Raw genomic sequence first — 18732 nt, 5'->3', positions numbered from 1 at the left:
CTTTGAGATTAAATCTCTGGGCTCTGTCAGGGTGAAGTCGCCAAAACTGGGTGGCTTGTTTCAATAACGCAATACTTGGGCAGATCCAATGTCCATCACGAAGTCACTATTTGCTTCTGGAACATACACGAACAAACACGAGCAAATACGTCCTGGATAAAATTTGAAAATTTTCTGTCGCATATCGATCAACCTACTCTGTCTACGGCGGAAGATGCAACTGGCGCCAATGGTGAGTTCACAGTTACATGTATCCCTCTTCTCTTGTTTCTGCGGTGGTGATGACATATTTATTCACACTGTATGAATCTGTGCGTCTATCGGATGCATGGATTGTGAGTTTTTCTACAACGGTAGCTGAGCCGCTTTTACTCCGTCAAATTTGCTCTACCAAGACGTATCACTAACAATAATTCTCAGGTACCCTTTGGATTGCTCACGATATCAAACATCAGTGATCGGCTGTCATAAATGCCACCCGCTACTAACAGCTTTGCACCGCATTTGATGGCCATGTCCCTAGACCCTATATACCCATGCTGTATTATTACTGTTCGAAGGATATTGTTATTGTTATCGATGCGTGTACTGAGGTGATATTTCAATTCGGTGGCACCCCCGTCTCGTATGACCATGCTATTGGGTTTCAACTTCTGAAGGGTCCAGGGCAGCTTCGCCATCAAAAGCGTCCTTGGGAACTTGGCCTTGCATCTGCGTAAGGGCTCCCCTGAGGATATACAGATATGGACCAGATTTGACAGGAGGCGGGGTAGTTTGATATCCGACCAATAAGTTGCACCGCGGACATGAGAATCTGTACTGGCGCTCATGTCCCTCTGGCCTGCACCTTCCAATCAGTCCCACCCATCATGGATCCAATTTGTTCGTACCTTTCGACTAGAACGGGATCCGTCAATATGGCGTTTAATTTGAGAACGATGGCATTTTCTGTACCGCTATCCTGGCAGCGAATGATGGTAGCACCATCCGTCTGGCGCTTTGGGAGCGCTGAAAGGCTTCTTTCGATTACGAGCTGTCATGTATCTTGCGTAAGTTCGTGACAGGAGTGCCGAGCCTGACTGAAAACGCGCACGATGAACTCGCCACAGATACAGTCTGTGCAAGGGACGCAGGTGAACTAATGCGGCCAACGTTGGCGTAGTACGGTACTCACAGTACACCCTGAGAGCGGCTGCGGCTGATGCCGTTGGCCGTGCTAAGAAAATGAGCAACTGATGGATCAGATAGTAATTGGAATGATGTGACTGACCATCCGTGGATGAGGAGACCGCTGAACGAGAGACAACCTTTGGCATGATTGATGTGTCACCAGAAACTCCTCGGACAGATACGCCGTATGTGGTCGAGACTAGTCTCGGATCTCGTTAGAACAAACTCCTGGGAGTTGGCAAGATGTTAGGTAGGCACACTTTTGAAGATAGCAGACAAAGTCAAAGTCATATGGTCACGTGGGGCAGCCGTCGTAATTAACTTCAATTGTTTCTATCTCCCTCATTCTTTCACCCGACCGTCAACTGCTCTGTACATGGCAGAAAAAGATGCTACCGTACGCCTCCGTAGAGCGGTCAAAGGTTTTTCATTTTACCGGTATCAGTCTGTCGCTTTTAATGATCCCCATATCTACAGAGAACAATCTCTTCCTCGTCAAGAGACTCATTCAACGAACTGACATGCGGAATCCTGACCCCGGTCCAAAACGCTACACATCATTAGCTTGGGCCGCTGTCTTGGGACATGAGGAGACGTTCGAGTTTTTACTTACAGCTGGGCATGACGATGAAGAACTCAGCAGGGTACGCGCTCGCCACAAGTGTTGTCCCTCAGAGGTTTTGACCACGTCATCTATCAGGAATCCGAGAACAACACCATTCTCATGCTATTGGCCGATTTCAAGTCTCCACCACCTAACCCTTACGCGCCAGGTCCCTCGCAGGTTGATCTCATGGGTGCTGCGCTTCGCATGGCAAGACTTTACTACGAACGTTACCCGTGGATTCTTGATTGGTCCAACGTACAAGGGAAAACAGCGCTGCACATGGCTGCTCTCAAAGGGAACGAGGAACTCGTTCGCGTGAGTCACCCGGGACCTCGATTATATCATGAGCTTGAGCTTATTTTATCTTGATGCCCTTCTCAAGATGCTGTGTGATTTGGGTGCTGACTTCGATCTGTCGGATAATAAAGGCAATACTCCTCTACATTAGTAAGTTTCTTCTAGTCATCGGGTCTTGGAATTTGACTAATCCCTATCAGTGCAAGTTCTTGGGGTCATATACCGGTACGTGGAGCACATCTGATCCATTGCAACGTTCTTTCTCGCTTACTTTTCAACCCCAGATTGTTCAACTTTTAATTGAACGAGGTTGTCAATTTGCTGCTCGAAACAATGACGGGTTTACTGCGTCCGATTACGCATATTCGTGAGCCTAGCACTTTTTCGTACCCATTACTAGGTTGTTAACGGTAATAAAGTTTTAGCACACGGGACACTTTGCAGGACTCTGCCCGTATGCAATTTGAAACTAATAAGAAATCTAGACGCATGGTGTTTGCACAAGCCGCTGCTCGAGGGAACGAATGGCCCATTGCCAGACCGCCGCCTATCCCATTAAAGCCACCCAGCGTCGGAAGGAACGCGTCTCGAATGCGAAGCAGCTCAGGTGGAAGTCGCACCACCACGACATCTGACAGCGGCGATGTAGACAGTGCTGGGCAAGGGCAAGGAACCAGTCTTTCATCTCTCTCAGCATGTTCGACAACGTCACAGCCATCGAGGTTACCCTCACATCAATATACCCATACTCATTCGCAGCGATCTGATAACATGTCCTCGGCCAGCAGTACAGGCACTTTCCCCTCCTCCCCGGGACCTTCGCAGGGGCTTACACTCAATCCACCTCTTGCGCAACCAAATTCACTGTCACCCATCGTGAACCGCATGCGTGAGCGAGATGCGGATGAGATAGAGAAGTACATGAGGAGAAATCGTAGCGGAAGTGCGGGAACAGCGTCGACGGACAATAAATCTCAAAATGGGAATAACTTCACTTCAGCTGGTCCTTCAGCAAACGGTGACGATATCACCGCACTGGCTTCTTTAACCATCACCGGATCCACGGCACCTCGAAAATCTCTCAGACCTTCATTTTCTGCTGCACAGCTCCGCACAACTGCATCTCCCCTTGCCGCGCAAACCCAGAACAGTCAAGCAGACGCTCTGAGAAATCGGTCTGGAACAAATCCGTCCAGCGCCCGTCCAGCACAAGCTGCACTTTCGCCAATTCCCATTCTCACACGCGCATCTTCCTCAGATACCTCTCAACACGAGGAGAAGTTGGTGGAGGGATCTGAGACATTTACCGGACCCCCCGTGCTATATGCGCAGTTCCCAGAACCACCTAAGAAAGGGGTCCGCATTGCATCATCAGCTACTGCTGCAGCCATAAGCCGGAGACTACCCAGTATCTTTTCGTCCAAGTCCTCACCTGCTCAGCCCCCTCCTACTCCCATCCTTGTCAATGACCCACCCCAAGGTGATCATAGCCATCGGAGAGGCTCTTCAGCAGCTTCTAGTCGCGGATAGCTGGGAGGATAGTCTTTTTGTTGTACTATTTTCATCTGTACTACATACACCTGGTTGTATGTTACACTGTTCAATTTTCGTATGGGATTAGTTTTCGTCTGGACATTTTTATACACCCGGCATTGTCTGTTTGCACTAGTACTGTAGCACAATTTATCTGTAGCGATTGCACGTCCTTACTCAAGTACTCATACATCAGACCCCAGATCTTAAGCTTCAGATTTGCCAAGGGTAAGACCGATGTTCGCTACCTTTGCTCGGAGAATGCCGATTACGAGTATTATTATAGCACTTACCTCGCCTGCTCTGCTTAAGGAGGTCTGCGCCTCTTTGCGTCCAGACTGCTGAACCTGATCAGCTTGGTAGTTCTACTTCGCTGTCTTTTATACCCTTGGTTTCCTCCTTGTCACCATCTCAAGCAGAAATATGACCATTGCATACAATCCTGACGCGGACCCCGACCCAACCACCCAGATAGCATGGCCAGCTAGCCACAGGTCGCGCACAACATCTTATTCTCAACAAGAAACGCAGTCTGTCGAACAAGAATCACACCAGGCGGTAGACGGAAACGGAAAGCAGACAGACAGGTCTGGCAAGCAACACGAAAGCGAACCCGGGCGAACACGCTTGACCACATGGAATCTCATTACTCTCAGTATATCCATGGCTGGCGCCCAAATCGCGTGGACGGTGGAGCTAGGGTCAGTTTCCAATGCTACTGGTTCGCCAAAAATATTAACATAGTACGCCCGCTAGATACGGAACTCCGTTTCTTTTGTCATTGGGGATATCAGAACAGGTTACCAGCCTGGTCTGGCTAGCTGGGCCTATCAGCGGTCTTATTGCACAACCTCTCATAGGTATGTTCTTTGAGATAGGGTTTGGGCAGTCAATTGAACAGTTCACAAGGTGCGATATCTGATTCGTCTACGTCGAAGTATCGGCGGAGATACTGGGTAGTCTTATCGACCGGTGCACTTGTCGTCTCAACGCTAGCGTTGGCGTATTGTCAGAACATCGCTGGTTTCTTTGTTGACATCTTTGGTGGAGGTGCTGGTGACTGGGATCCAGAACGCACGAAGCAGGTATGTTATTGTTCATCATTCCCCATTCGTGTCTCTTACACTACCAGGCTGTAAACGTTGCGATCGGCATAGCTGTCTTCGCGTTCTACGTTCTTGATTTTGCTCTGAACGCTCTCCAAGCATCTTTGCGAAATCTTCTCCTGGATATCACTCCCCCTGATCAGCTCAATGCCGGCAATGCCTGGCATAGCCGTATGTGCCAAGCAGGTAATATCGTTGGCTACGGGTTTGGTATGTTGTTGTCCATGTTCATTTACCGATACTGTACTGACGCGATGTCAAGGTTTCATCCCTCTTGCGAAGCTGCCCTTCCTGAGCTTCCTGGGTGGCGATCAGTTCCGAAAGTTCTGTGTTGTCAGCATGACTATCCTTGTTGCCACTGTGTGGATCACTTGCTTCTGTCATGAGGAGAAAGCTTCCGTAGTAAGGAAGAATAACCAGAGGTCGGTGGATTGATATGGGACTGACTTGTTAGTTGAACGAATTTCTAGGCGTGGCAAGTTCGGTGAAATCTTGGAGAATATATACAGTGCGATGACAACGCTTCCGAGACCTATCAGAAGGGTATGTTTTGTGCAGATCTTTGCTTTCATGGGATGGTGCGTGGTATGGGTACTTCTTTGACCGAATGTGCTGACGCGTCGAATCAGGTTCCCATTTTTGTTCTACTCGTGAGAAATCTCAAATTTAATTCATATCTCATTTTATAATTGATTTTACACACTAGTACCACATATGTTGGTCAAGTGATGGCCTACGAGACAGGCGAGGAGCCAGACAACGAGTTAGCCACTCGTACTGGTGAATTCGCAATGTTGCTATACAGCATAGGTATGTCTTGATATATACCATTTAAAGCAAAACCTCACATCGACGTAGTGGCTGTTATTGCCGGCAGCGTACTTCCCCTTTGTGCACGACGTGACCATCGTCTTCTCCCTGTAGAAGGTGATGATGAAGATGCTCAGATTGAACGTTTCCGCGGTAGACTTCACATGTGGCGTCAAGAAGGCACTATAAAACTTCCCAAGATGCCATGGCTCCTCCGGGACATATGGACAGCGGCGATGATCTTGTTCACTTTGCTAACGTTCTCTACATTCTGGATAAGCACCGTCAAGCAAGCTACGGTCGCAATCAGTTTGGTTGGGATATGTTGGGCTGTTGCATGTTGGGTGCCGTTCGCCATTATCATGGAGGTCAGTCGTGTTCTTTCCCAACTGAATTTGAGTTGAATTGTCGTGAATTGTAGCTGTTGAAAGAGATACATGCAAAGATTCCCCATACACCTGAAGCGACAACTGAAGCCTCCGAGCAAGATCCTTTACTTGGCCGTTCCACAGAGGTCGAATCAAATTCTGATACTGAGGGTGAGGTCAGCGATAGTGAGACCAGGCCAGCAGGAGGCACGATCCTCGGCATCCATAACCTTGCTATCGTGATGCCACAATTTATCGTAAGTCTTGTCGATCTGTTACCTTGAAACCTCACTCAGCTCCTCCCGTTTAGATCGCCCTCGTCTCATCTGTGATATTCCGTATCGTAGACGAAACCACCGACGTCGTCACTCCCTCTCCCGATCTCGAGCCCGATCACAACACATACCTGGGTAAGAATGGCGTAGCATGGGTCCTGCGGTTCGGAGGTTTGTGCACGCTGATCGGCGCTGCTGCCTGTCGTATGGTGCCACCCACCAAGACAGAGCGTCAGATGAGGAGTGGGCTTGCTGTGCTGGAGGAGCTCAAGGCTGAAGAGGAGCCCTGATTTTCTTGTGATCTAGGGTGGACAAATCGTTGTATCATACATTATATTTTCAACCGCTGTATCTCGCATATAAGTTTTCCGTATTCATGTCTATCACTTGTCTATCGCCCGTTTGCTATACCTCAAGGCCTCACGCCCAGTGAAAACAAGTAAATAGAGGTCGGTATAAAACAAATGAGATAGATACAATAAACAAGCCGTCCGCTCGCCTGCGGACTGACGCGACAGAATTCCATAACGTGCCAAAGTCGTATGGGCTCATTCAACAGAGCGCGCATTCGGGGAGGAAGAGGATGCAAAGGAGGCAAAAATAGAGCGCCATTTCCACAGCAAAATATACTAGTATTCGACTCCGTTGAAAGAAGTAGAGCATTGAAGTGGCTGCAGCAGCAATTCCATGTAGATGGCGTGATTGGCGGTGGAGGGTTGTTGCAAAGTAGTAAGATCCATCACGGTGCAGGACGTTTTACGGCAGGTCGCTCGTTGACCGCGAAGGGCGTTGGAGAAGAAGATGGAGGAAGCGATGTCAGTGGAGACAAAGACTCTACCAGCAGGTTAAGAAATCGAAGAGAATACACAATGTCAACACACCGTTGAACTGATGATGGAGAGCGGCTGCAGGTGATGACGCTCGCGTCTGAGATGGTTCTGATGCTCACGAAAGGACGGATCGCTGGGAGCATGTCTTGCCCAGTGTGAGACGTGCGCTTGCTTTTCTTGCCCTTGCCACTCCAGTTGAAGCTCTGCGTTGAGTGGGGGCGGCGGCATCTCGATGACGGCGGTTTTCGACAACATTGGTGGACGGACCCAGAGTGATGGAGGCGAGGATGAGCAGGAGGATAGTCAAGAGGTGTGCATTCGCAAAATCCCGAACACAGAGCTCAACATTAGATAAGTAAAAAAACCTTAATACATAGCCACATGAAGTTACGAGCGACACGTTTTGAGTTCCTCGCCAGCGGCCTCAAATCATCGTAAAATCGTTAGGCGAGTACTGTAAAGGGGGTGTTTTTACTACTGTAGAATAGGTTTAGATAGTTATTTTAATGAAACACGAGCATGTAAAGACGGTACCTGCTAAATGTCAGATCTTGGATGTGATTTTCGAGAACATGTGAGTGATTAATATCAATACGACGCGTCAATATCGATTCGACGCGTCTCGTCAACGACTCGCATCTCTCTCTCTTAAACCTCATTCATTATGTATTCTACGACTCATCAATTTACACGTTACGACTCATGGTTTGCTTCAAGTAATAACAATGACAAAACTGCATACATCACGGACTTCGAGGACGATTCCTATCAAATGACGCATTACAGATCAAATCATCATTCACATTATTCTGATACATCATCTGGACATTTGCAGACACCGACTATAGATTTTCAAGTACCATCACACATAGTGCTGCCGCGGTCCGGTCCAGAACCATGGTTCGAACCGGACTTTTGGTCCGGTTCTCTGCGGTTCGGTCCATGGTTCTTGTGCCAGCCAGAACCGGACCGGAAAACAGTTCTCGGTTCTAGATCTTCCCAAACGGTCCAGTTCTGGTTCGGCCTTCCTGAACCATTCCGAACCCTTATCGACTTCGACTTCGACAACACCTGCCTCGACGTCAGACTGTTGTCTTCAGGATTCACATTGTTGATTAATCAAGCTACATTTAGCCTTTTCGAAGGTATACCGGTAAGCACTAACTAATTAAACTCTCAAGTCTCTCACCCGCTCACCTCTATAACAGGAAGTTCTATTCATTGAGGACCGGCTACAACACTGCGCAAGACTACCTTTTACTGGAGGTTGATATGTTAGGCGCGGTCAAGGTGGATTTTGGAGGGATTGTGTCTTGCACTATGCTGCAGAGGTGCGTATTTGTGCTCTGAATGCTGATGGCTCCCTCGAGGGCCAGCACCCATCGCTACCAGCGCACAACCCATCACACGCCACGCCACCTGCACCTATGTTGATGCCTGCCACCTCACTGCATCCCCTCTCACTCGCTTGCTGTTCTTGCCGGCTGGCTTTTGCTGGCTCGCTCGCCGTGTCTCACTCGCCCACTGTCTCTCACCCTCTGTCTCTCACCCGTTGTCTCTCACCCCGCTGGACATGACCCAATCTTTCAATACGATGAGAGTTTTTGGAGGTACATTTTATTTGAGTTGTGATGACGCAATGTTGAACGATCACCTTGCACTACAGGCTTTGCGCATCGCGCGATTGAGGACATCATTTGGAAGAACTACCATCATTTTCGTCCTCTCACCTTTGGGTTTGACGCTTATGCTTCAGGGCTATCGCAAATGATCCTGAAGTCTTCCCCAAACCACACAGGTTTAATCCTCAGCGTTGGATTGACGATGCAGGTCGCGCACGATGATCTCCGGTTGATCTCCGGTTTTTCACTTTTGGCTTTGGCCGTCGGTTAGTATCGTTCATCTCTCGACCATTTCTTACGCCTTACTTGAAAATGTCAGAGTGTGTCCTCGCGAATTGGTCAGTGTTCATCAATACAGCTCTCATCATGTGGGCTTTCCACTTTTCGGAGAATCCTGCGGCCACCAGCATCACAATTTTTTCTGAAGCGCCGGCCACGTCAGCATCTTCAGCAGCTACAGAGGCAGAGGGGTATGGAGTCATCATTAGAGTAGCTACTCGATGTGTAAACTAGTATTTCAATGTTTTGTTTTTCGCGCTTGCCACTGAAAATTTTCGGGTTCGGTTCGAGTTCGGACCAGAAAAAAACTGAACCGGACCACAGAGAACCGTTCTCTGTGGTCCAGTTTGGGGTTCGAAGATTTTGCAGAACCGGACCATGGTCCGGTTCTCGGTTCTCGTCCAGGACCCTCTGAACTGGACCGAACCAGACCACAGCAGCACTAATCACACACGGACAATCATTTGCATAGCTCATCTCATAGTATACTTGACTATACCTCACTTAATTCTCGCTCTCTGAGTCGACAATCCTCAACCGACAGCCAATCATCAAATACTGCAACAACATGGGACACGAAGTGCATGTACCAGCACCAATTCCGATATGCATCCGCCGAGACCGGTTTGAAGAATACCCGATGCCGCAACTTGCCACTTAAATGTGAGCTTTGCCATCCCATTCTCCCTCTGGCACCCGGCAAGGGAATGAGAAAGACGGCAGTCATCCCAGTGGGCGCCGTTTGGCGCTACAATATGCACAAGCATATCTTCTGGGAGCATGAGGAGTATATGGTACTGGGACAGAGAGATGTTGGTTTACCGCTGCCTGTAAGTGTTTGGAAGGAGATGAGGCTCACGGACCTGGAGCAGACTGCTTCACGCATCCCGAAGACTCATTGGCAGCCTTCCTACACTCCTCCAGACAAGATTGGCAAGGAGAATGTGCCTCTGTTAGTTTCTCATGGTTCCAAACATGCTGGAGCACAAGCAGGCTCATCCCGTTCATCAAAGAAGGCTCGAACGACCATTCTGACTGCTCCGATTGCTCTTGCTGTACTTAGTGCTTGATTACTTACTTTACGCACCTATTCCAGTCGCATACGTACTCATTTTCATGCTGCAGCTGTCTGTTTTGCTTTGTGATAGTTGAATTGATTCATTTTGACTTAACATTGTACGACGAACGACTACCTAATATGGCTAAATTACATGATCAGTAACGCTGTCATCACGCTGTCACAGTAGGCATAGGGGGTACCCAAGTTATGACAGGTTAGTGTCTTGAACTACTCGATCGCACACCTCTTGAGGATAGTAACAACGCATGCGAACCAGCTGCTGAGCCATAATACTGTATATGTATGCACCACTTCATGGCAAATAATGCTCAGATAAATTGGAGCGTGCACATGGCTGTCGACAACAATATGTAGATATGATGAATGCAAATTGCTTCTGTGGGAATAAGTCTACTGCCCGAGATCGATCAATCAAATTAATTACCTTCGGAGCACACTGCTGCCGGTACAGTTAGAATTTATGCCAATCTGTAACTACAAAAGAATTCGAAGTGAACACAGAATGTCACAGAATATTTCGAATCCTGGAATATCCGGGACATCCAAGACATCCGACCCATGGAGAATGTAGTATATAAATGTATATTGAAACTCAAGTTCCCTATCTTTCTGAGATGACACAAAAACCCCCAATCACAACCACAACCGTGTCTGTGTCCCAACAGCCCCTACCCCCAAATATGCCGGGGACCCAGTCAAATGTTACTACATCCGCTCCTCCTCCAATGAGCACGCTCATATGTGATGAGTAAAATTCAAATTTTCATAATGAGTCATTAATTGATGCATGGCTGTGCCAGTCCTCATGAGGTTAGCCGGAACCAGCCATGATGCATTTTTAGAAGGTATCAAAAACTCCGAGTTGGCTGACTATGCCGAACGGGTGTTATCCGAACCCCTAAAATATGCAAGGTATACCTCTTTAGGCATCCTCATCATCTGCGGCATCGCCGGCCAAGGTGTCCTGCAATCGGCTCCTATTGCTTATTTCATTTTAAGCAATTGCCAGATACTTGCAGCACTAGGTACGTCCAAATCTAACTAATATTTTTATTACATAATACTGATATCTTGCCAGGTGTAATCACCTCATGGCACAACCTGGTGTGACTGCGCAACCTGAAGGGAAAACAAATCAGAGTAAGTATTCATGTTATTATTGTCTATTTATATTTATTTTATAATTACAGAAAATGGCATTCTAAGTTAGCCGAGGCACGAGGCTAACGTAGAAGTAAGTCTACGCGCTGTAGAGATACAACAATTGCTGAGCACTACACGAAGTAAGTAGCCAGCAATATAAAAAATGTTGTGGTCGTGCACAGCCTAGTCTGCTATACTTGCAAGACAAGTGCGTTCGACCCGAGGGGCTTGCTGTTGGTATTAGAATAATCAGTTATATCAAAAGGGAGATAGTCCGAAGCACGGGAAACAAAGTCCAAAGGTATAATTATGAGTCCAATGTCAAAAATGTCGGGTCTGAGGTTTTCAGGTTTCGGGTTAGCGGGTTTGCCTCGGGTTGCGTTGGGTTATCGTCCGGCTTGCGTCAGGAATATAGCGAATGTCAGGGATAGCGAATGGCGGGTTACTGTCAGATGTTTCGGATAAAGAATGGATGATATTGCGGAATCCAACTAAGAACTATGAATATCAGATGACCTCCTCCTACTTGGAGGTAGAAAGGTAAGTAAATAGGTAGGAGGTATGCGAAATATATAGTGTCTATGTAGAAATTCGGAGTGCTATAGGCGAATGTAGTAGCGCTGATTTTCGGGTCCGATGTCCTATGTAATAAGACACAATGTACTGCGGACATGTAATAACGCGTTCTACAGTGTTAGCGACGTGAAAACTGATAACTGCGCACCTAGTGGGGATAGATACGACGGGACAAGACATAGGGAGGACCAGTGTGCGGGAAAATATTGGGTCCGATGCGCAGGAAATGTCAGGTCCATCGGATTAGCGTCGGGTTTAGCGGATAAACATCGGATTGAGTGGGTTAGCGTCGGATTGAGCGGATGAGTGTCGGATAACATTGGGAAGTGATTCAGATGTTTGACATGTATCAGAAAATAGCTGGATACGAGCCTAGCGTGAGCTTGAGTGCTACAGCGCAAATAAGCAAAGTGGCGCAGAACCTCTTGCTTCTGCCCACATCGTACTCATCTATCAGCTTCAGTATAAGCATCTAGTTCTACATTTTTGCTACACCTTTTCCGACATGGTCAACGTTAATCCAAACAAAGCTGTCAGACCGGACTATGCTCTAGCTGAGTACCAGCATGAACGTCAACCACTGATAAATGAAGGTCTATCTGAACAACAAGCCGTTCAGTCCCTTACAGCTTTATGGAACATGAACAACAACGCAGAGAAACAGCATTGGGCAGACAGACAAGATCGCCTGTGCAAAGCCCGTCAGCAAGCAGAGGAGGATGAGCTCCAAAGACAACAAGACCGCAGAGACGAGGAAGAAGCAGCACGGCTAGAAGAGAGAAAGAAGAATAAAAACAAGTACGCGCCCATCAAGCGCGGAAAAGTTCCTTTGGACCCCACTATCCTTCCAGCGCAGTATGCGACTCGGAAACTCAAAGCAGGTGACTACTGTGAATTACATTATTTCACTAACAAGGGTTTAGACGATGCCAGAGTATCAACATCCATCGCCGAACCAGACGTGCTGGTGATGTTACCCGCTGCAGACGGAATCCATTCCTGGGTCCCTGCAGCGGCGGTCAAGGACCCGAAAGCAGCACCTGTAGTCAAGGACGAAAATCTTACCTGGGAAGAGTTCAATGAAGCTGCACCGCGCATGATCCTTTCCATGAAAATGCATGACTGGCCGGACGACCGGTTGGACATGCATGTTCAATTCTGGACAGCGTTACAGTCTCATCACTGGTGCCATGCACCCAACCCCCTCATACAAAGAGCATTGTTACTATACCAATCCCAACAACGCCGCCGCTGGCACCTCACCATAGGAACCGCGCAAGGCTGGAGCTTGGAAGAAATCAATCAAGACTTGCTGTTGGAGGTGAGGGAGGAACTGTTTAACGAGAAACGCGAGAAGGAGACAGCAATGGCAGTACAGGTCAGTCATAATCCCTCCCGCAAGCCCGTTGTAAAGAGTTGATTCTATGTGGGCGCTACAAAAGTGTTACCTTAAGACTCAGAGTGCGAGTGAGATGTTCGTCCCAAAGAGACTGCCTATAGAAATGCTCCTTGATATAAAGCAAGGGATATCTTGTTAAGATCGAAGTGAGAGAAGGAAAGTTACCAAGAGTTCACTCAGTGTTCCGAGGATATGTCCGAAGTACCAAAGTACTCGTCTGAAGTGGTCCGAAGGTGGTCCGACGTCTAGAAACGAAGGTCCGAGGTTGCGCAAAGCGTCCGAAGAGCTTCCAATGAACAGCGAAGGTTCCGAGAGAAGTATGGCGGGTGTATCGAAGTATAAGACTTCATGAAGTATAACTAAGCAAAGACTATCAGGAGAACTTAGAGACAGCGAAGAGCAAAATGGCAGCGGTCAGGCCAAACAATTGTTCAGAATGAACAAGGTCGATTGCGCGAAGTACGACTATCCGAAAGTGACTCTACTAACTATGACTCGTAGCAGGGAAAGTGAAGTGAAGTGCGAGTATCTAGCGAGACAGATTATATCCTACAGCGTGAAAGTCCAGAAATTGCGTAGGCAAAACCAGTAGCCAGATAAGACATCCGAAATGTAATAAGACTCAAGGCGAGCCGCTACAGAGATATGCATGTAATAAGGCACAGGGCGTGTTTGTTATGCGTATAACTGACGGGCCGACAACATATGTGCCCCTAAACATAATCAATAACAGATAACCAAGTGGAAAACGCACCAGCGAAGTCAAACGGACACGGACGGGACATGGTATGGAGGATCGGAACTGTGTACAGGCCTCGGAAATGGACGGACAACCTTCAGACAACTCGGACGAACACATGGAACTCTCGGAAGGTAAATGGAGTGTCGAGGAATGTGTATGTGGAATACCTATGTGTTTGGCAGGATACGAGCCCAGCGCCGATCCGAGTGCTACACCGTCTTCTCACCATTTCGAACACCTTCAAAACCACACTACCTTCTCCTTTGGGCTATCACATCCCTTTTAAAAATGTTATTGGCCAATCACATGCCAATAACACCAATTGCAAATGCGGGTTATCACAACCTCACACCCAATGACACATCACACTGTCTATTGGGGCTGTCTTAACGACAAATGTTCATCACGAACATCAGTTATCACAACTGAACACCCCCCGGGATGCACACCGCGCGCAACCGAAACCACATACCACATGTGGACGCATCACTTGCTATCACAGCAAGCAGCGGCGGCATTCATCACCAGCAACCTAGACTCACTATGGCCGCCACAGATGGCTTCAATGCACCAAGTTGCCAGCGGGCAAAAATGCCCTCTCCCACCAGCAGAAGAAGTATCAAACTTTAACAAGAAGGTACGCACCATTCGTGCACCTCCTGCATCTGGTCCCCTCCCATGCTGCGCAGTGTGCCTCGGACAAAACCCCCACAAGACCATCAAGTGCATGGCCTCCCACACATGGGATAAGCAACACGAGACCTTTGCGGAACACATCCACAAGGGTCTGTGGACGAAAGACGGAAAACAGCTCTGCACTGCCTGGCAGCGTGAAGAGGGCTGTACTGTGGCCAGACACAACACCAAACATGTGTGCTCAGGGTGCGGGGCCACCACTCATGGAGCCCAAAGATGCGCTTGAGTGCAGAAAGCAGAATCCACTAACACTGTATAAGGCAGAAGCTTGGACTCGCGCGCTCAATCACCCAGAGTTAGCTAAACGTTTCGCGAATATTGCAGACGGCCTTCATAGCGGCTTCAAAATAGATTTTCCCGTTATCACCAATGTACAAACCCCCCCTAATAAAGACTCAATTAGCGAGTTTGCTATCGAATTTCGTGCCATTATCCAAAAAGAGATCAACAAAGGAAGATACATTGGCCCTTTTGATGCTGACACCTTAGAACGACTGATCGGACCTTTCCAATCGTCCCCATTGTCCATTATTCCAAAACCAGGCAAACCTGGAAAGTTTCGACTCATTCAGATCTTCTCATTCCCACACAAAATCAATGCGACATTCGCAAACGCGTCAGTGAATTCGAGCATAAACGCTAACGATTTTCCAACAACATGGGGAAAATTCTCGATAATCTATGACTTAATAGCCAATCTTCCTCCAGGGTCAGAAGTAGCGACTCGGGACATAGCTGAAGCTTACCAAACAGTACTGCTACATGAATCCCAATGGCCGGCAGGTATAGTCAGAGTTTTGGAGACATCCTTTTGCGTGGATACCTGTACAGCCTTCAGCACAACGCCTTTGGCAGGAATCTACGGTCACATAGCTGATGCCAGAGCCGAAATATTTTGACATGAAGGCATCAGACTGTTAGACAAGTGGGTAGATGACCACATCTTTTTCAGGATACGTCGCGAATTTCTCGAACGTTATAACGAAAACAGTGTTACGCACTCAAATAGATCTGTTAGGCGGAGCCCTAAGAGGGGCGTCGTCCGCTAACGTTCGTGACGTAACCGGAAGGATCCGGTATAGCAAGTGATACTGGCGACGACGAGTTGGCAGCGATCACAGTACGCGCGTGTCACGTGACTTCGTAGACGGATGTCTGTGAAGTCACTCAAGGTAAGGACTGTCTTGTCCGTACGATGAGGTCGATCGAGGTAGACTTAGTTGCGATGAGCAACTAAGAAAAGATACTAGAGACTGAAGCCAAAGGGGCGTTCAGAGGGAAGTATGTTCCAGGGAAGATTGAGTAGATTCAAGTTAGAGAATCTAGTACAGGGTGACCGACTACTTATACTAAGTGGAGAGGGTTAAGGGCAAGGCTACCGCACAGTAGGTAAGGGTAAAGGGGAAACGAGAATGGTATAGGTGCGTTGGCAACACAGCCGGATTAGTGATGGGTGGTCGAATGTGGAATGAGACCGAGAAACGTTGGAACGAACCAACGGTAAGAATACAACGTGCGGGAATCCGCAGTCAGAGGGAACAGAAAGAGGAAAGCCACATTGGTGGCACGAGTCAGACCGGGTCATAGGTGCGGGACCACATTGGTGGTCGAATCAAGGGAGGAACATGCGTGCACGTGCATAGAGGCGGGCGATGCGAGGGACGGGAACGGTCCCGAGGATCCGGTCAACGGAAAGTCGGTAAAGGAGGACGAGCCGGTAGATGGTGAGGGCGAGGATGAAGGGAAAATGATAGGGGGGCCACGTGACCGATGTTACTTGTAACAGACAGAAAGACATGGCATAAGAAATTCGCCAGTTCTGGCTTAAGGCAAACGGAAGGAAGACTCTGGTTCGGTGAACGTTGTCCTATCAGTGGAAAAATAGAAGAATCAAACGAAAGTCGCGCGCAGCCCTTAATTGACCTCTCGAACCAGTCACCTCATTCGAAACACAATGCCCTATTTATGTTCTGCCTACAGGACATAAATAACCTATCAGACGAGCTAGGCCTAATCTGGGAGGTCTTGAAAGACCAACTTTTCAACATGTCCATGATTTACATAGGTTTCTGTTGGAACCTCAAACTAATGATAGTAGCATTAAGCAAGGCTAAGGTAGCCAAGTACTTAGTGGCCATACACAGATGGAGGAAGCGTCACGCACACATCCTCCAGGACGTTCAAGAACTTTACAGCAAGTTGTTGCATGCGTGTGCCGCAGCACCTCGAGGCAGAGCATACATCACCAGCCTCAAGGATATGCTAGTGGTTAGTCAATCCAACCCTTTCTTACCCCGAAGGGCTGGGAAAACAGTAGCCAAAGACCTTAATTGGTGGTCCGAACTACTTCAATCTGGTGGTGTGGCCTGCGACATCTTCGCTACTCCCCCACTCCAGAACCCTCTAGCATTCTCCGACATGAGCTCTGGAATAGGAATAGGGATAGTCATTGGCGATTATTGGAGAGCGTGGAGACTAATTCCAGGTTGGCAAACCCTCAATGGCAAATGAGATATTGGCTGGGCAGAAGCCATTGGCTTCGAACTCCTCGTACATGCCATCGCCTCTCTCCCTGGCACTAGCAGCAATGTCCTCGTCCATGGAGACAACACCAGAGTCGTGGAAGGTTGGTGGAAACACAGACATTGTAATAAAGAAGTCAACGGGGTGTTCAGAAGAATCCATGATTTCCTCCACAATCTACCTTACCGTCTCGAAATTGTCACTACATACGTCGTGAGCGAGCACAACCCTGCAGACAGCCCATCTAGAGGCATTCTCAGACCCACCCACCTTCTTCTTCCCCCCATCAGTATCGCTAGTGAGCTTGAGCCGTTCCTCATCGATGCAACCCAACCTCTATCCCCCACTGAACTACGGCTACTGCAGGACGGGAAATACTCCGTTCCCGCAGCTAAGCTCATCAATCGAGCACTCATCAAGCAAAGAGCAGCAGAACAACAAGAGATCTCTCGAGCAGAAGAAGAAAGGTACATCAGTGCAGCGCTCCGAAATGAATGACTCTCAGAGCCGCTCACAGTTCGGAGCTCCGTTAGCCCAAAGCCAACCAGTACAAATAGCTACCCCCTCAATCTACAAACAGTCCCTAACACCGCGCCCTTCAGTCCTTCACCCACACTGTCTAGCACGAGATCGATTAAGGCTTTGGGTACCAGCAGGAGAGAGTACCAGGCAACTAGCGTCGACGCTAGAGAAGTCGCAGAACCACGAGGTATCGGATGAACAATTGGATCGAATCCTAGATGTGATAGGGTCAGTGTGGGCGCAATCCACAAAGGAGACGTATGGGGCGGGTCTCTTAGTTTTCCACGTATACTGCGATATCAACCACGTTGAAGAGGACAAGTGTTGCCCCGTTAACCCCAACCTTCTCCTAGAGTTCCTGTCCAGCTGTGCTGGTTCCTATTCAGGGTCAGCAATAGCAAACTTCGTAGCCGGCATTAAAGCCTGGCACTTACTCCATGGTAGAGCCTGGATGATCCAACCGGGAGAGCTTAAAACATTACTCAAAGGTACATCGGTCCTCGCTCCTCCATCTTCGAAGTGTCCAAAGAGACAGCCGTTCAACTCCCAACTTCATCACATGCATCCGCAACCAGATGGACTTAAACAAACCGCTTGACGCAGCTTTCTACACCTGCATGATGACAATGTTCTACTCTATAGCACGTTTAGGTGAATTCACGGTCAAAACAATCAAATGTTTTGACCCATGCAAACACATCACAAGAAACAGAATGTCTGAAGCCACTGACCGCAATAATCTACCAGTAACCAAGTTCGCACTACCCAGCACGAAATCATCACCTCTTTCGGGCAAAGAGACCTATTGGGCTGCTCAGAACGGCCCCACAGACCCAAAGGAAGCCATGCAGAATCACTTACGAGTGAACCCAGGAGGAGATGAAGAACACCTTTTCATGTGGAAACACAACAAAGGCCTAAGACTGCTATCGAAGTCGGAATTTGTCAAATGACTAGCACTAGCAGCGAGCGCAGCAGGTTTACCAGACCTCAAGGGTCATGGGCTGCATATCGGGGGAACGTTGGAGTACCTGTTGAGAGGAGTACCTTTCGACGTAGTCAAAACAATGGGGAGGTGGTCGAGCGAGGCATTCACCATCTATTTGCAAGACCATGCAAAAATCCTAGCTCCATACATCCAATCGTCGCCCAC

General features: G+C 48.2%; 7 protein-coding genes across 7 annotated transcripts; 6 read left to right on the top strand and 1 right to left on the bottom strand.

Annotated features, from left to right (window-relative positions):
- Positions 1-139: 139 nt before the first annotated feature.
- Positions 140-1449, bottom strand: F5147DRAFT_675854 (uncharacterized protein). The gene is made up of 5 exons (XM_041435960.1): positions 1271-1449; positions 1175-1216; positions 1094-1116; positions 891-1033; positions 140-841 (listed from the first exon to the last, which is right to left on the bottom strand). The coding sequence occupies exons 1-5, from the start codon at positions 1314-1316 to the stop codon at positions 637-639; spliced, it is 459 nt and encodes a 152-aa protein (XP_041297446.1). The 5' UTR covers positions 1317-1449; the 3' UTR covers positions 140-636.
- A 21-nt stretch (positions 1450-1470) lies between these two features.
- On the top strand, positions 1471-3794 carry F5147DRAFT_675847 (uncharacterized protein). Its single transcript, XM_041435959.1, has 7 exons — positions 1471-1592; positions 1648-1814; positions 1871-2092; positions 2160-2224; positions 2275-2299; positions 2359-2441; positions 2494-3794. Exons 1-7 carry the CDS (start codon positions 1547-1549, stop codon positions 3602-3604), a joined length of 1719 nt encoding a protein of 572 aa, XP_041297445.1. The 5' UTR covers positions 1471-1546; the 3' UTR covers positions 3605-3794.
- A 97-nt stretch (positions 3795-3891) lies between these two features.
- On the top strand, positions 3892-6558 carry F5147DRAFT_675846 (major facilitator superfamily domain-containing protein). Its single transcript, XM_041435958.1, has 11 exons — positions 3892-4308; positions 4364-4467; positions 4517-4692; positions 4740-4923; positions 4976-5135; positions 5184-5291; positions 5343-5363; positions 5420-5523; positions 5572-5891; positions 5945-6148; positions 6202-6558. The coding sequence occupies exons 1-11, from the start codon at positions 4031-4033 to the stop codon at positions 6454-6456; spliced, it is 1914 nt and encodes a 637-aa protein (XP_041297444.1). The 5' UTR covers positions 3892-4030; the 3' UTR covers positions 6457-6558.
- A 1483-nt stretch (positions 6559-8041) lies between these two features.
- F5147DRAFT_675843 (uncharacterized protein) lies at positions 8042-9262 on the top strand (the record flags this gene model as incomplete). The annotated part of the gene is made up of 5 exons (XM_041435957.1): positions 8042-8149; positions 8205-8327; positions 8389-8606; positions 8663-8884; positions 8938-9262. Coding segments are annotated over exons 2-5 (688 nt in total), but the record flags the coding sequence as incomplete, so codon positions are not given.
- Positions 9263-10592: 1330 nt separating this feature from the next.
- On the top strand, positions 10593-11088 carry F5147DRAFT_649435 (uncharacterized protein; the record flags this gene model as incomplete). The annotated part of the gene is made up of 3 exons (XM_041433342.1): positions 10593-10719; positions 10779-11003; positions 11057-11088. 3 exons carry the CDS (start codon positions 10593-10595, stop codon positions 11086-11088), a joined length of 384 nt encoding a protein of 127 aa, XP_041297442.1.
- Positions 11089-12202: 1114 nt separating this feature from the next.
- F5147DRAFT_568885 (uncharacterized protein) lies at positions 12203-13117 on the top strand (the record flags this gene model as incomplete). Its single annotated transcript, XM_041430921.1, has 1 exon — positions 12203-13117. One exon carries the CDS (start codon positions 12203-12205, stop codon positions 13115-13117), a length of 915 nt encoding a protein of 304 aa, XP_041297441.1.
- A 4262-nt stretch (positions 13118-17379) lies between these two features.
- F5147DRAFT_769451 (uncharacterized protein) lies at positions 17380-18177 on the top strand (the record flags this gene model as incomplete). The annotated part of the gene is made up of 1 exon (XM_041441045.1): positions 17380-18177. One exon carries the CDS (start codon positions 17380-17382, stop codon positions 18175-18177), a length of 798 nt encoding a protein of 265 aa, XP_041297440.1.
- Positions 18178-18732: the final 555 nt, after the last annotated feature.

This window comes from Suillus discolor, assembly GCF_016758755.1.
Source record: "Suillus discolor strain FC423 chromosome Unknown F5147scaffold_7, whole genome shotgun sequence".
Taxonomy (NCBI): domain Eukaryota; kingdom Fungi; phylum Basidiomycota; class Agaricomycetes; order Boletales; family Suillaceae; genus Suillus; species Suillus discolor.
This window is presented reverse-complemented; position numbering and strand designations above follow the sequence as displayed.

Coding starts and splice junctions, on each gene's coding strand:
- F5147DRAFT_675854 (XM_041435960.1), bottom strand. CDS start 1,316: ATGCCAAAGGTTGTCTCTCGTTCAGCGGTCTCCTCATCCACGGATG. Junction 1,217..1,270: donor GGTCTCCTCATCCACGGATG/GTCAGTCACATC, acceptor TCATTTTCTTAG/CACGGCCAACGGCATCAGCC. Junction 1,034..1,093: donor GTATCTGTGGCGAGTTCATC/GTGCGCGTTTTC, acceptor GATACATGACAG/CTCGTAATCGAAAGAAGCCT.
- F5147DRAFT_675847 (XM_041435959.1), top strand. CDS start 1,547: ATGGCAGAAAAAGATGCTACCGTACGCCTCCGTAGAGCGGTCAAAG. Junction 2,093..2,159: donor GGAACGAGGAACTCGTTCGC/GTGAGTCACCCG, acceptor GCCCTTCTCAAG/ATGCTGTGTGATTTGGGTGC. Junction 2,225..2,274: donor GGCAATACTCCTCTACATTA/GTAAGTTTCTTC, acceptor AATCCCTATCAG/TGCAAGTTCTTGGGGTCATA.
- F5147DRAFT_675846 (XM_041435958.1), top strand. CDS start 4,031: ATGACCATTGCATACAATCCTGACGCGGACCCCGACCCAACCACCCAG. Junction 5,136..5,183: donor GTAAGGAAGAATAACCAGAG/GTCGGTGGATTG, acceptor ACGAATTTCTAG/GCGTGGCAAGTTCGGTGAAA. Junction 6,149..6,201: donor TCGTGATGCCACAATTTATC/GTAAGTCTTGTC, acceptor CCTCCCGTTTAG/ATCGCCCTCGTCTCATCTGT.